The sequence below is a fragment of the Gymnoscopelus microlampas genome (assembly GCF_963454915.1).
Source record: "Gymnoscopelus microlampas genome assembly, chromosome: 1".
NCBI classification, from domain to species: domain Eukaryota; kingdom Metazoa; phylum Chordata; class Actinopteri; order Myctophiformes; family Myctophidae; genus Gymnoscopelus; species Gymnoscopelus microlampas.
In genome coordinates, this window is record NC_139962.1 from 59,726,799 (window position 1) to 59,743,255 (window position 16,457).

Sequence of the window (16,457 nt, forward strand, 5' to 3'; positions counted from 1 at the left end):
TTATAGGCTTCATTTTCTGTTATTAAGACGCTAATCTGTTATAGGTTAATCATTATAGGATATAAGACGCTTGTCCATCCATACGCCGATGTCTGCTGAGTTTGCCTCTAAAGCTAGCTTTCCACCGCACAGATTTTGAGCTGACTCGGCGTCGGGAAGCGTTGGATATCGTCGTTGAGTCGGTCGGGTGGTCCGTCGGGACCTTTGGGGTCGGTCGGGAGGTCCGTCGGGACCTTTCCGGCCGACTCAGGGGGAACCGAACTTGTTCAGTTCTTTGGCCGACTGGTAGAGCCGTGGGGTGATGAAGAGGGGGGAGAAAGGGGGGTGAAGGCTCTGTAGAGCACCCCGATTGGCTGTTTAGCTTGTTTGGTCAGACAAATCAGAGCACGAGTAGAGAAACGGAAGTGAGCCAACGAGAGAGAATAAAAGACCACACAGGGAGTTGCTATGGTTATGTGTCTAGCAATGGCGTCGGCATGGACTGAGGAGGCGGAGGAGATTTTTATTGAGCTGGTGGAGGAGAGGAGACCATTATACGACATCACGGACACAGCATATGCCAATCGGATTGTGAAGTCTTGGCTCTGGAGGGAGAAAGAGGCTGACTGGACTCCTGCCTTGCGGTGGAGATGGACTTTATGAACCCCACCAGTTCTGCTGAACAGGAGGAGCCCAAAGACCCATGAACACCTCAAACGATAGTCTGTTATAGGTAAATAATTATAGGATATAAGACGATAGTCTGTTATAGGTTAATAATTATAGGATATAAGACGATAGGTCAGTAATAGGTTAATAATTATAGGATATAAGACGATAGGTCAGTAATAGGTTAATAATTATAGGATATAAGACGATAGGTCTGTAATAGGTTAATAATTATAGGCTATACCACCCAAGGAGTTAATAAACTAATGGGGACGGTAATCTCCATTGCTTCTCTACTGGCTTTTTTTTGCCAACTATTAAAATTTTAATAGTTTAATACTATTAAAAGACGAAAACGTCTTCCAGAAAAGCAAGAGGTATGACTAGAGTGTGGTGGATAATGTTGCAGAGGACAACCTATTGGACAGAGTGATTGGAGGCCTGTTATGTCACTGTTCATTGACAAAAACGTATCCACTCCTGACCTTTACCTTCAGACAATCATCGTTTCTAATAAACACATCACAAGGTTGTTTTGTGCGAGTGTTATGCCATTGTTGGTGACCAGATCCGACTCTTTGGAAACCCGGCTTTGACAGAAACGGTGTAACTGTGAACCATTTTGTCAGATGTTTGCAATGCACATCACAACTTCATTATTGCAATGCACACCGATGTAAAATCCTACACTCCACACAGTACAATGAGTTATAAATGGATAAATTAACACGGAGGATTGGACTGTACAAGAAACAGGGGCCGGCCGAAAAACACCTGGAACTCCTGGCAGTCACTAAGAGACTGGGATACACCTGGCCGCAGATAGAAAAGAACGCCAGTGGCCGAGAACTCTGGAGGTCCCTTGTCGACAGCCTATACCCTGGTAAGGGTGCCAGGCATAAGTAAGTATGGTACACCCCTTTTTCACCACTTACTTATTTAGTAAGTAAATAAATAAATGTACTCAATGCATTTCCATCTCTGCACCGCAACAGACTTTCAGATGGATGTTATCTCGAGCTCCCTAAGAACGACACTGAGCTTCATAAGGAAGGGCCTCATGAAACTCAAGTCTCAACGGCAGAGTAGTCACAGTAGAAACCAACAGAGAAACTACTTCCAATGTACTATCATCTTTGTTAGAGGTCTTTACACACCGGGGTGTTTTTTCGTGCAATTTTTCCGAAGTGTTTGCGCCCATGAGTACGTCCACACAGGACACAAATATTACACGCCGATGAATCAACTTAATCTTTATTCAGAACGAGGCCGATTGTTCACCGCAACTTAAGACTTCAACCTGTATGAATGAAGCATCAACTATAATCGTTGCTGTCGGGCAGAAACCTCTTCTATCCATATTTAAACATAGCTTTTCGTAACCAGTGTGTAAGGACCTATATATTCTGGAGTAGTTACCCCTGACAAACCTGGCTATTACACACTGGGGCTGGGTAATATGTCAAGATTATATCCATATCTGATATGAGACTTGATATGGTCTCAGATTTGATACAGGTTGGGTTTTCCCGATTTTAATTATTTAAGCACTATTTCATGCTTTTAACACATTTACTGCCTAGAACGACTCAACTCGTTTTTAGATTTTCATCACTTGCCTGCCAAGATCGAGTTAACTCGTTTTTAGTAAAAAATTAAAATTAAAAAAAAAAAAAAAAAAAAAAATCGAAGATCTTTACTCTCATCCACTTCCTTGTTAACTTAAAACATTAAAATTTTGTATCTCGGCTCCTGAGTACTTTTTTTTTCATTGAAAAATCTCTGGCATGAATAACAATAGGCAGTGAAAATAATTCAGGCAGTCAATGTGTTAACAACATGTTCAAAGATGGTGAAAATAGCCGATCTTCAAGGTCACAAAGCATTGCATCACGACGCATTGAGAGCTTGTAGATCTGCCATTTTCACTATTTCTGGACATTAAAAAAAAGATGGACAAAATATTATCGTCACAATATCGAAAAGAGGTATTTGGTCGCCCCCCAAAAAAGGTGATATTTTATTTGATCCATATTACCCAGCCCTATACACACCCCAACCCATCACATCACTCAACTGCAGGACAACTTCAAGCCTCTGTGTGACAGACAGCAGAGCTTCACGCCGGCCCGTCTTCCTTTCGGCTCGGCCGCGGGGACGCAACTGCACTTCCAAGTCAGCCATTTTGTCTCCTCCCACTCTGGAGAGGCTTCAGAAAGACGTGTCACCGGCAGCTTTCATGCAGTCATTGAAGTCTGTAGGCACGTTCAGCATGGAGCAAACCTGGGTGACACAAGGAACGTCACTAGCTATACCAACCACCAGTGGGGTAAAGTAACTAAGTACATTTACTCAAGAACTGTCGAGTTTTTGGAAAAATAATAATAATAATTCAAGATTTTTCAAAAAATAGCCAAAGAAATCTTAGGGTAAGTGATTTACTTTGGTTAAAATAAGTGTTAAATAGCTCTATATTCTGATAGTACTCATTGCTATAGGGTGTTTGTTCAGTAAAAGGAGTCTCCCAAGTCTCCCCAGCTCTTTATTAAACAGAAAATGCATTTTCAGTGCCCTCTCCTGATTGGCTTACATTTTGTCACCTACCTGAAAATGTACTATATTCTGTTTACTAAAGAGCTGGAGTGACCCCTGTGACCAAACAGACGCTCTGAAGCAATGATTACTATCAGAACATAGAACTTCAACCGTTTAACAAAACAAAAAGATATTACCAAAAAATATCACTTACCCTACCTTTAAAGGTAGGGTAAGTGATTTGCAATTATTCAAATAATTGCAAAATGGGTCTATGTTCTGATAGTGCTCGTTACTATAGAGTGTCCTGTCCATATAAGGAGTCTCTATGTCTCTCCAGCTTTTTATAAAACAGAAAATGCATTTTCGTTTCAGTTTCAGTTTCATTTCCAATTTTATCCAATCAGGATAGAGAACTCAATCAGGATATAGATTAAACAAGTGAAATTGGAAGTGATGACACTAAGAAATGAGCAGGCACAATTTGAACTGGAACACTATAAAGATGAAGCTTAAAAATGGGTACTTTCTCCTGATTGGCTGAGATTTTGACACCTACCAGAAAATGTATTTTCTGTTTATTAAAGAGCTGGAGAGACGGGGAGACTCCTGTTACTGAACAAACACTCTATAGCAATGATTACTATCAGAATATAGTGCTTTAACCTTTTAACAAAATACTTTTTGTTTTAACCCAAAAATATCACTTACCCTACCTTTAAGTAAAATTGAGTTTTTTTTTCTTTACTTGAGTATTTCCAAATTTCTGTACATTTACTTCTACTCTACTCCATCTCAGAGACAAATATTATACTTTTACTCCACTACAATTATTTGTTTTATTTTTGTTACTAGTCACTTTGTAGATTTTGATTATTATTACAAAACACACTAACCACTTCAGCCCCATGTACTTTTCAGCCATTTCACAATGTAAAAAATAAAATCTACAAGCTCACAATGTTGTGAGCTTGTAGATCTGCTATTTTCAAAAGATTTGCATAGACTTTATACATAATGAAAATGGGACATTCTGCATAATGAGTAATTACTTAAAGTACATGCCAATACTTTCGTACTTTTACTCAAGGACATTTTGATTTCCAGCCTTTTACTTGCAACAGAGTATTTCTGCATTGCAGTATTGACCAAACATTGTGACCAACGAAATCGTTTTTTTTGTTGCACTAGATCAGCGGTTCTCAACCTGTGGGCTGGAGCCGTGAGGATATTAAACAGTGGAAAAATCTAAAATGACAGATGCTTTCCCGGTTGCAATGGGTTCAAATAATCATGCCCCGAAGATGCACGCAGCCCACCCATCCGACCACTTAACACCCATCTGACCACTTAACACGACAGCCCAACGCTTTTGAGATTTTCAAGTGGGCACTGATCCGGAAACGGACGGTTGAGAACCAGTGCACTAGATAGATGTGTGGGTGCATTCGGGAGCCCAGAGAATCATTTCTACACAAAAGCACAAACAAGGATTTTACTTGAAATGCAAATGCATGGAACGTACGCATGTCGCGATATCTACGGTTTTATAGTGAAGTAATGCATTTGTTCTAAAACCTTGCACAAACACTAGATCAGGGGTCTTCAACGTTTTCAGGGCAAGGACCCCCTAGATGAGAGAGAGATGAAGCAGGGACCCCCTCTATATTGTATAAAATTGTGTTTCAGATTAAACCTTTTTTGTTTACTTGGTCTGCTCTTTTTTCCCCCTACACAAAACACCTCTTTGCCAAAAAACAGCCGATCTACAAGCTCACAACGCCTCGCAGCGCGAGGCGTTGTGAGCTTGTAGATCTGCTATTTTTGGCTAAGGTTCTCCTCAGAAAATGGATGCCTGAGTTCAGGTGGGTAAGGTAAAGTAAAAAATCCTATCACACAAAGATTTGGCGGACCCCCTGTAGTAACTCTGAGGACCCCATAGGGGTCCCGGACCCCCTGTTGAAGACCCCTGCACTAGACGACAAGGAGCGTTCCTCTGACTGTGCCATAAGAAAAACTGTATGCCGTTTGCATAAAATGCAAACGGCATACATCCATGGAACTATTACAGTGAATATTGTAAAGCAGACGTTGGCTGGGACTCAGCCAATCAACATCGAGAAGGGGAACTACCCGTATTAGAAGTGGTTGATTCGTACTTGCACCGAAAATAGCAGATCTACAAGCTTGACATCTTGTCACATTCCAGAGTGTGACACCATTGTACGACATATGATACACAAGTATACATCAGGCATAACTGTGTGAGCAGTGCTGCTGCGGAACATGCCTCCAGTCCAGTACCAAAACTATTAAAGACTACAAACTGATTAACAAGGATGATCTGAGTCCTGCTGCACAGAATCCTCTTTCTACACAGAGTTTGCCTTTGATAATGACCATTCATTATTGAAATGGTTCGTTTGATGGAATTATTACATAGGCCTAGTTTAGAGAGAAAATTAAAATAAATAAATCCACATTTGAGGGGGGTCATCGAGAAAAATCAATGACTAGATGGCCATGGAATCTCGTTTACATTAGAACCAGGTTCTTATACAACTACAGTCATTTACATTATGAGCAGCACTGTAACTCAAAACTTTTTTTCTGTATCCCATATGTGCCTTGACAGCTGTGGTTACATGAGCCAAATTCTTTCCTTCTTAATTAACTACATGAACCCCAGCATCCCTATTCTGGGGCAAACGGTCAGTAAAAATAGCACATCCATGCGTTGTGACTTGTGACGCATCGCATCGTGAGCTTGTAGATTTTCGGTGAAGAGATTTGGTGTTGAGGCCCTAGTTCCTTCCATTCCGGTCACCTGGATTAAAGCTAAATTAAATCTCATGACTGAAACATTTTGTTAGGCCAAATCCTAAAAATCTGTAATTTGTGAAACTATGTGAAAGGAAACACAAACAATGCGTTTCCTAAATAATTAACACAATGTAGAATTGTGATGTTTTAGTAGCCAACTAGCCATACAGCCAGTTGAAACATTTGCAGATTGAGGCTTTAACCATTGCTTTTTATGAAATATCAGAGACCATTAGGGAAGATTGAACGGGTATTCTACGACTAGTTTGACCACTTCAAATACTCTTTCATCTTAAAATAACTAAAAAAACAAAAACAGGCTTTCTACAAGCTTAAAACACGTCACGTGTTGTAAGCAAGGGGCAAGGCTTGGATATTTACGATGAGGCCAACACGGAAGCTTATGAATGGCCAGAGTGAGGCACTGTTTTACCCTGCGCCGACCTGAAGTGTCAGAAAGAATTTATTTTAGCGCAAGTGAATGGGTTTTTGACAAACTTTAGACTAGATTTTCTTACCGTAATAAAAATTGTCATAAATTCTATATGCTTCCAGTCGCTAGTTTAAAGTCTCCTTTCAATCATCATGATATGCGTTTTGCTAAATTATGGTCCCATTTATTCTAAAATTGACGATAAAGTAGGCTATGCTCCAGGAGGGGCGGGATGATTTGATTGACAACCTACACAACCAATAGCATTCATTCCCCGCCCCCGCTCTTGATTGACAAGCTACCCAACCAATAGCATTTTTGGGGGTGTTTTCCGGTTCGCTGGTCACGTGTCTGGTCTCAACCAATAGCGTTTGAGTTCCGGCGTGGCCAACTGTATATATTAACGATGGAGGAATGCATGTTCCTGAACTATCGGCTTCATTTTCGTTCTGTAGAAAGCAGGGGAGTGGCATTGTCCATTCATTTATACAGTCTATGGTTGTAAGCTTGTAAAGAGTCTGTTTTCGGTGAGTTTCCATAGAACAGTGGTTCTCAACCTTTTCAGGCTGTGACCCAAAATAATCATATTTGAACTGGGGACACCACAAAATAATCATATTTGAACTGGGGACCCCCCAAAATAATCATATTTGAACTGGGGACTCGGTTCCACAGATAAATATTGTGAAAATAGGCGATTCACAAGCTTACAACGCCTCTCAGCACGAGGAGTTGAGAGCTTGTAGATCGGCTATTTTCACTATTTGCCTTTCTTATATTATTTGACAATTTGGCAAATGTTTGACCAGTTTTTATTAGGGTTGTCCGATATTGGCTTTTTTACCGATAACCGATATACCGATATTGTCCAACTCTTAATTACCGATACCGATATCAACCGATACCGATATATGCGGGGATTATTGTGATTAGGGTAAGCTCAAATTTCATATCACACACACCATATACAGTAAGAACTCCTGTAACTTATTTATAAAGCAAAAAAAAAAAAAAAAAAAAAAAAAAAAATTTTTTTTTTCAAAAACCGATACCGATATTTTCCCGATATCAATTTTTATGCTAATATAGGCCGATAATATCGGGAGGCCGATAATATCGGACATCCCTAGTTTTTATAGTATATTTTGTTGATTACTGTTGATGCAGTAACGTTCTTTTTTTCTCTCTTTTTCTTTCGTATTAAAAAGGTCTTAAGTCCTTAAACTGTCCTCTGGGGACGGGGACCCCCCCCCCCCCAAAATCATGTGTTTTTGCACCTGTCTGAACTTGGCGCGGACCTTCCCCACGTTCTCCAACAGGTCCTCGGCCTGGGCGTCGTCGTGAGGAAACTTCTCCATCAGCCCAAGCAGAGTGTCCAGAGCCTTCTCCCGCTTCCTGACCAAAGACGAGATAAAACACGGTCACCAACGTGCACGTGACACCTGTCCCGAGTCCTGTTCTGACTGAGTGGACACAAAGTGTTCCAACACAGAGGTTTCTCAAACATTTTCCCATTAAGGCCCCCCAAATTGATACGTATATTAGGCCATGTACCCCCCCATTTGAAAAGATTTTGTGGCAGGGGCTCCCATATACAGTAGCTGTGAAAAATCAACTACATTGATCCATTGGGGGAAAGAAATAAGTACCACCCCAACCCCATTTCCTAAACAGTAACAGTTTTGGCCATACAAGGTTTACACGTCAGATAGTGTGGCAAAGAATTACCTTATGTGTACCGCCTCTGCAACGTTTTGTCTGCACTTTTGCATTGAAATACATGCTTTATTTTGCCACACACACATTTATGCATGATCTCCACAAAACAGAGCAATGGTATCGATGTTCAAAAGTGGCAGAGTGCCCCTGCCAGGAGCACGAATCAGCACAGTAATACTTGTGAGATCTTGGGAGGATATTATTGCTCGTCTTCTACTATAGAATACAGAGAGAAAATAAAACAAACAAACATGGATCCTATTCACTTAACCCTTTAAGGCCGGGAAGGAAACGCATGTGTGTCATTTTAAGGTTTCTTTGCGCTATTCAAAAATCGTGTCCCTGGAACAAAATATTTTTAGATGAGAGAGGGTCTGCGGACAAATACATATTATTTTGGGGGTCCATGACACAAAAAGTTTGAAAACCATTGATAATAATAATAATGAGCAACATAAGTAAAAAAATAAAATAAAAATAAAAACTTTAGGAAAAAAAAACTGTTAAGATTTACAAGACATTCGTAAAACTTTTTTTTTAATGAATTTGTAAAAAGATTTGAGTTAAAAACTTTTGCTTTAAAAAAAAGTATATACATATTCAACCGAGAGATTTGCACACATTTTCACGATTGAAAAAAATATATAGCAGATCTACAAGCTCATAGCGCGGCACTCGGTGCCGCGCTACGAGCTTGTATATCTGCTATTTTTATATAGCCAAATAAATCTTAAAATGACACAGATGCGTTCCCGGTCTTAAAGGGTTGAAGATGTTCATATTTGACAAGGACGCACCTGGACTTGGCATCCATGTTGTTCTGAAGGAGACATTTCCAGGTGACAGCGAAGCCGTAGTAGAATGAAAGCTGCAAGTGGCCACATCACAAACTCAATGTCCAGGCCTAAACCAATAGCTTATTGGTAAAGCTATGTAAAGAGGCCAAGTACATAAATGTCCCATGCTAGAGCGTAGAGCGTTGTCCTTTCCTTATTTACATAGCCTTGGTTTTGGGTAAGAAATGAAATTTCCACCTGCAAACTATTGAAACAAGCAGTACAGGTAATCACATTTATTGGAATTAAATGAACAGCTTAAAGATGCATATCTTTTTTTTAAATAATAATAAGCCTGAAATTGCTCATAACAATTGTTGCTATAGAGTGTTTGTTCAATAATAGGGGTCTCCCCGTGACGTCTCTCCAGCTCTTTAGTAAACAGAAAATACATTTAAAGGTCAGGATATCAATTTCATCCAATCAGGATAGAGAACATTGAGGTTAAACAAGCGAAATTGGAACTAAATGAGCAGACCAAATTGGAACTGGAAGAAAAGCCAATAGATCTTTGTAGTTCTCTCTCCTTACTAGATGAAATTGGTGACTCACCTGAAAATGTATTTTCTGTTTATTAAAGAGCTGGAGAGACAAGCAGACCCCTGTTACCGAACAAACATTCTATATAGCAATGATTACTATAAGAATAGAGTTTAACTTCTTTTAACAAACTGTTTTAACAACAAAACGAAAATCACTACAAATTAGGCTATATTGTGTTCATTAAAGCTGCAATCCGTAACCTTTAAATTCTAGCTGGGATTTGAACCCTGGTCCCCTGTATGATAGACCAAATTTTGGCAGTCCCCACCCACCCACTTGGCCTGGGGAGGTGCGTATGCACTTCAGGCAGTACTACCCGGTGAATGTCCTACCCGTCACCAGGGTCTAAATGTATCAATGGAGTAGGGAGACCACCTCCATTTACTGATGATGTACTAGTTATATTGTATTAAACATACAAACTAAAACGTGTTCTTTATTCAAATAAGTTGAAGATTGCAGCTAATTGCTATTTTATTCTTATTTGATAAGGGAAGTGAATCCACAAACTGACCTCAGTAGATACTTTGGCTCCATGTCGGGCCCCATGTCGCCGGCCCTCCAGTGTCCACTGACGGATCCCCTTCTCGAACCCCTCGTGGTACCCCTCCACATAACACCTGGAACCACAAAGTACACATTATAAATGCTTATTCAGTGGCCCTGACCCCGAACATTTGGAGGACATTATATAATAGCATGGTCTAGTGCAGGCCGGGGTTCCTGAACTTCTCCATGCCAAACTACCCTTTTTTTTTATTGGATTGTATAGTGAAGAGAGACAGGAAACAGGGAGAGAGACAAGGGGAATGACACGCAGCAAAGGCCGTCGGGCTCGGGACGCAGTGTCAAGCTATATTGAGCCTAAGTGCCCAGACCGCTAGGCCAACAGTCCGGTTAATACAGCAACAACGTTGACGTATGACCCCAGAGAGGCCAATGTGGAGTCTACGTATCTAATATGGTTGGTAGCCCTAGAATGTCCAAGCCCCACCATTGCCAGGGTGAAGTCTTTGATTAGTGGCCTTGATGACGCCGATACTCAGCTCCTGAGCTGATCTAGAGCCCTATAAGAGCAACTTCTCTGTCTGTGATCCACTCATAGCACTGACCAAGGTCCTATGATCCAAACGTTTGCTGCTTTTTTGCACCGTTCACTTTGAGCACAGAGCTCAAAGTGAAAGTTTCCATGTTAAAATAACAATATTTTCTTAGTCTCTGTCTAAGGTGTCTTCCTTAAAGGTTTTTTGTAGAGTACAAGTCCTTTTTGCTGCCCGTTAGCCCTAGAATGGCTCATAATTCCATACATTGCCAGTGCAAATTGACAGGTGAATTGCTGTTGGTGAGGAGTAATAAATCAATTAATCAATAATTAATTAAAAGGCAAATATTGTACTTTTTACTCCAATACAATTATTTGAAAACTTTAGTTACTTTGTCAAATAGATTACATACTGCCATTTTCAAGGATTGTGTACATTTGGAAACTTGTGAAATGGGACAGTCTGCATAATGAGTACTTTGTACTTTGATACCAATACTTTTGTACTTCTACTCGAGTACATTTTGAATTCCAGACTTTTACTTGCGACAGTATTTCTACATCAGGGTTTCTCAAAGTGGGTGCCATGGCACCCGGGGGTGCCATGCTGCACCACTCTGTCACAGGATACTTTGATAATATTTGGAATGTATCAATATCACTTCAGTTTAACTCTATACTTCAGTTTAACCTCTATACGTAAAAATCTCTTCGCCAAAAATAGCCGATCTACAAGCTCACAACGTGTGGCGATATCTGATATTTTTGAAAAGCCAAAGAAATCTTAAAATGACACACATGCGTTCCATTCCCGGCCTTAAAGGGTTAAGTAAGAAATGTAGTGTGTATATATATATATATATATGATTACGGGCGTGTTGCCTGCTCAGTAAAGCATGGTAACATAATATGTTGGCATGTTGTGATGAGATACCGACATGTATGTGTGTAACTAGGAAATTGATGGATTGAGGGGTATGGTGTGATGTGGTAGTGTTGGCGTTTGTACATAACGGTATGATATTTGAATGGGTGTATAGGCTATCAGTAAATGCACGCATTCAGGTGTATATATGTGTATAAGAACAAAGACATGGGTGTATATATTGTATATTTTCGAGTGTTCGATTACTACGATCAATGTAACATCTTGAATGTAATTACGAAATACTTTGAGTGTTCATACAATATGAACTTTATAAGTGATGTAACTAAGTTAAAACAACATGAAGGAAGGCTACGCACAAATAAGCTTTGAGCTTCAGCCTATGCCTTTATGATCAATCAACATGAACCAGTGGATTATAATGTGGTACGTTTGGTGTAATTGTTGATGTGGATCAAAATAAACTAAACTAAACCTTTAGTACTTTTTCCACCACTTATACATGGCCATTCTATAATATCAGCCATTCTAGGGCTATGTGTGGCATAGTGGTTCTTGTCGTGGAATTCTGGATCAATCGATGAGGCACATAGGAGTCGAGACAATATTCTAGGTGGTGATTATGCTTTATATACATGATACCATGGTCAGAAGTTAACACTCATGTCAGCGGAGAGCAGAGATCATAGTTATACTGTAGCTGCCAGAAGGAGGACGAACTGAAGTACTCTGTTACAAGTATAAGGCCTGTGCTCAAAATGTTACTTGAGTAAAAGCACAAACGTATTGGCATCAAAATATACTTAAATACCAAAAGTAAAAGTACTAAAATGTTTGAATATAGCAGATGCGTTGTGAGCTTGTAGATCGGCTATTTTCAAATAGTCTATGTATAAAACAGGGCTGAAGTGGTTAATGTGTGTTTTATAATGTGATAATTTATATCTGCAAAGTAACTAAAGTTTACAAATAATTGTAGTGGAGTAAAAGTAAATATTGCCTCTGAGATGTAGAAGTAAAAGTACTGAAACTGGAAATACTCCAAACTTTTTCACATCAAGGAACACCCAAAATGATATGTATATATGCCCATCTCAAAATATTTTGTTCCAGGGACCCCCAGAATCAAAGATTTGAGTTAAAAATGTTCTCTTTGAAAAATATAAATTCATAGCTTTGCACACATTTTTTTTTTCAGATCTACAAGCTCACTAGCTCATAGCGCGGGACTTGTAGATCTGCTATTTTTGAATAGACAAAAAGCATTATCGTGATGCTTAACTACTTTTGCTGGGGATCCCCTGGTACCCCCCAACTCCCAAGGACCCCCAGTGCCTGGCTGGGGGTCCCCGGGCCCCACTTTGAGAACCATGAGCTAGAACAGTGGTTTTCAACCAGTGGTCCTTTAGGGGGTTCCAGGGGGGCCCCAGCCAAATGAATAGCTAGAAACCAAATTGACCCTTATGTGTCTGTCTGACTGTCTGTAACTCTGAGAGTGTACAAATGGAACCAAATGGACCCGTTAGGGTCCATTTGGTTCCATTTGTACACTCTCAGAATTAAATGAACACTAATGATGATGATATAGTGTAGATTAAGGCCCCCAAGAGATCAAAATGGTTGAGTCCCTGGCATTTCTTTTCAAATGGTGGTCCGTAGGCTAATATGTGTCAATTTGGGGGGTCCTTGACGCGAAAAAGGTTGAGAACCAGTGAGCTAGAAGGTTCACCTGTTATCTGCCATGATGATGCTGTCGAATAAATCTTCACTTCCAGGCCTGCCGTCCATCTTGTGTGGTTTAATAGTGACGTGAGTCAACCGCTTAGAAGTTTCTCTACAAGCTTGTTGTTCAAATAATATCAAATAACAAGAATTAGCCGCGGTTAAAGTGTATAGTTTGTCACACAGGTGATAATAACTAACCATCAACAATACAAAACAAAACGCTGTGCAAGCAACTTCCTTCTTCCGTCCGCGGTGTCACGTGACTAGAGCTGTTATACTTCCTCTGGAACAGTTCCATTGCCCTAGAAGTGTCGCCATCTACCGGTCAGGAGGGGTTCTGCGTCTAGTATGACCAAACAGTTTATGACGATCAGGGGTGTATAAGTATAACTAAGTGCATTTACTGTACAATTTTGAGGTGTTTTTTTTTTTTAACTTTACTGGAGTATTTCCAATTTTCAATACATTTAATTCTACTCCACTACATCTCAGAGGCAAATATTGTACATTTACTCCACTACAATTATTTGAAAACTTTAGTTACTAGTTATGTTGTAGATTTGGATTATTATCACAAAACATAATTAACCACTTCAACCCTACACACAACTTGTTGTGAGCTTGTAGATCTGCTATTTTCCAAAAGATTTTATACATTTTGAAAACATGAAATGGAATATTTCTGCATAACATAGCTTTTTTTTTTGTGCTATAATTAAAGATGCTAATAAATACCTTTCTGAAACGTTATTGTGCTATCCTCGTGTATCTTTTCTTATTTATGCATGCATGGCTGTTTTGTTGTTCGCATTTATTATGATTTTCCAAACAAACAAACACTTTTTTTCCATTTTTTTTTATTAATTTCACTGTCGATTTTATTGTGGTATTTATTATTATAATATATAGAATGGTCCAGAATATATTAATTCTGGACCAAAAAATGTCCACACTAGCCTATTTTCTTGTATTATTTGTAATTGATGTTATTGCTGCTACAATGTTGGGGAACCAAAACCTAAATAAATGTACTCTCCTGTAATCGTATAAGATAAAAATCCTAAATCTTGAATCTTGTATTGCTTGATTAGGAGAAAGAAAATATTGTTTTCTAAATTAAATTCGCTTTCAAGATTTTGACAGCAGAGGGCACTATTAGACAGCCTATGAACCCACGTATTCTTGCGATGCCCAATCATTACATGTATCAGCCCATGTTCTGTGAATTACACGTGTACATAATAATCAATTGGAATCTATGGTGGATATGGACTCTATGATATAATATGATGTAATATGATATGATATGATATAATATGATATGATATAGCCTATTGTAGACCTATATTAGATAGATAGATAGATAGATAGATAGATAGATAGATAGATAGATAGATAGATAGATAGATAGATAGATAGATAGATAGATAGATAGAAATACAATTATTAATTAATTCAATAATTCTATTTTAATTCATAAAATAGGCCATTTCTTTCATCATGACCATTGTTGTTACATTTTGTTTTTGTCATAAGCATTAATTATACACGATACAAGTGCTGTGGGTGTTATGCCATTCTTTATTCAATGTTACAAAATAAAATGCAATTGCGTGACACTGAATTATGTAAGTTACCCTTTTCAACAACTTATGTGCTCTGTGTCAAACATTTTAGATATATCAGAATATTATACATGTCAATGGGAAGCTCAGCTGCATCTGTCATATTTTAAAGGCGTACAAAAGAGAGAAGAAACTGTATCACTGTACAAATACATACGGTAATAAACAAACTATAGATACTAACAAATATACAAAAAAAAGCCACACTTGAAACACTTAGCTGTTCCAAGTGTCATTTAAATAACGAAATAAATACGTTGATTTGCATTCAGTTCTTCTTTTAGCTTCTATAATGGGAGTGGTGTAGTGCCATTGGTCCATGGTGCATGACTTTTTATATTCCATATCAGTGGTATACCTGCTCCTGATCCTTAACCGCAGTCCACTCCACTTTTGCTATCCTTTGTACTTTGTTCATTTAAAACCACTTAAACCCTATATACTTAGTTGACTGGGGTCTCCCAGGGATAGATCCTCTTATTTCCGTCTGCGCGTAATCTCCTCACCAAAATAGCCGATCTGCAAGCTCACAATGCGTCACATTGCAACATGCTGTGCACTTGTAGACTGGCTATTTTCACTGAATGTTTGCCCCAGAATAGAGACGCCAGGGTTCATATGTGGTTCGATAGGATGGTAGATTCCATTCAGCATTCTGCATGTTACTGCTCTCAGATCTGTTTGCTGGGAGTCAACGGCTGTAGATTTTTGCCGCAGTCCAAAACTCCAACCAACCCGGGACATGGACATTTGGAGTTCTGGTCCTTTGTGCGGTCTGCACGGCGAAGTCCTTCCGGTTCTGGCGATTCCACTGCACTATTACTGTGCATGCAGGAAGGAGGAGTGCATGGATGCAGGTCTCACACACAGCATAATACAGCAACAAGTGTGAACATAATGTCCCCGAGGTCTCAAGTGTCGTAATGCTTCTGTAACACCCAAGATTCAAGCCCGGGTCTCCCACATCTTAACCACTGGTCTAAGAGGGAATCCCCCTCTTAGCCTGTGGAGATATTAGGCCTTTTGGTATTCAGGGCAGAGGCTCTGAGCCACTCTGCTACAACACTTCCAACTGACGAAGAAGCTCATCTGTTGTTGAAGCTGGGACTGTGGATCAACTGAGACAGCATCCCAAACGTGTCCATAGTCTGCTCGGGTGTCTGTGTAGGGTTCTGCTCCGGACGGTGGTGGTCCGTCAGTTCCGGACCTCCTCCTCCGGCCAGCCCAAAGTCCCCGGCGGTACCGACCCTGGGGAGGAACTGGGAGAGAGCCGGCAGACCCCGGTCTCGACCCTGAAGCCTCTGCCGGTGGTTCCCCAGACTGAGCAGGGTGCCGTGCTTGTCGGAGGCGTAGACGTTGTAGCCGTCCGCCTGGATCTGCTCCCTGAACGTGCAGTCGTCTCTGCTGTAGGTGTGCTGCATGCCGGGGACAGAAAGGACAGGCGGTCAGAGACAGAGTTCTGGAGCAAGGAGGGACTGATTTTTACATCAGGGACTGATAACATTTGCTCATGTATTTGCCTTTTACTTTAAGGACACTGTGACTGTTTTTGTTTTGTTTTGTGTAAACTGCTGTATGGTATTGTACATTATTGATGGTGCTTTTTCTGATGTTATTCTTCCTCTGACTCCTATTTGTTTTT

At 39.9% G+C, this 16,457-nt stretch overlaps 2 protein-coding genes across 2 annotated transcripts in view; both read right to left on the bottom strand.

The window, feature by feature from the left end:
• Window positions 1-746: 746 nt before the first annotated feature.
• On the bottom strand, window positions 747-13,397 carry lto1 (LTO1 maturation factor of ABCE1). The gene is made up of 5 exons (XM_084045706.1): window positions 13,195-13,397; window positions 10,052-10,157; window positions 8,956-9,026; window positions 7,717-7,834; window positions 747-2,931 (listed from the first exon to the last, which is right to left on the bottom strand). Exons 1-5 carry the CDS (start codon window positions 13,389-13,391, stop codon window positions 2,860-2,862), a joined length of 564 nt encoding a protein of 187 aa, XP_083901832.1. The 5' UTR covers window positions 13,392-13,397; the 3' UTR covers window positions 747-2,859.
• Window positions 13,398-15,900: 2,503 nt separating this feature from the next.
• fgf19 (fibroblast growth factor 19) overlaps window positions 15,901-16,457 on the bottom strand; it is a gene marked incomplete at both ends in the record, with an annotated part of 3,495 nt that continues 2,938 nt past the window's right edge. Inside the window, one exon of the mRNA XM_084055842.1 lies at window positions 15,901-16,230. Within this exon, the coding sequence (XP_083911968.1) occupies window positions 15,901-16,230 (330 nt within the window). The remainder of the gene's footprint in view (window positions 16,231-16,457) is intronic.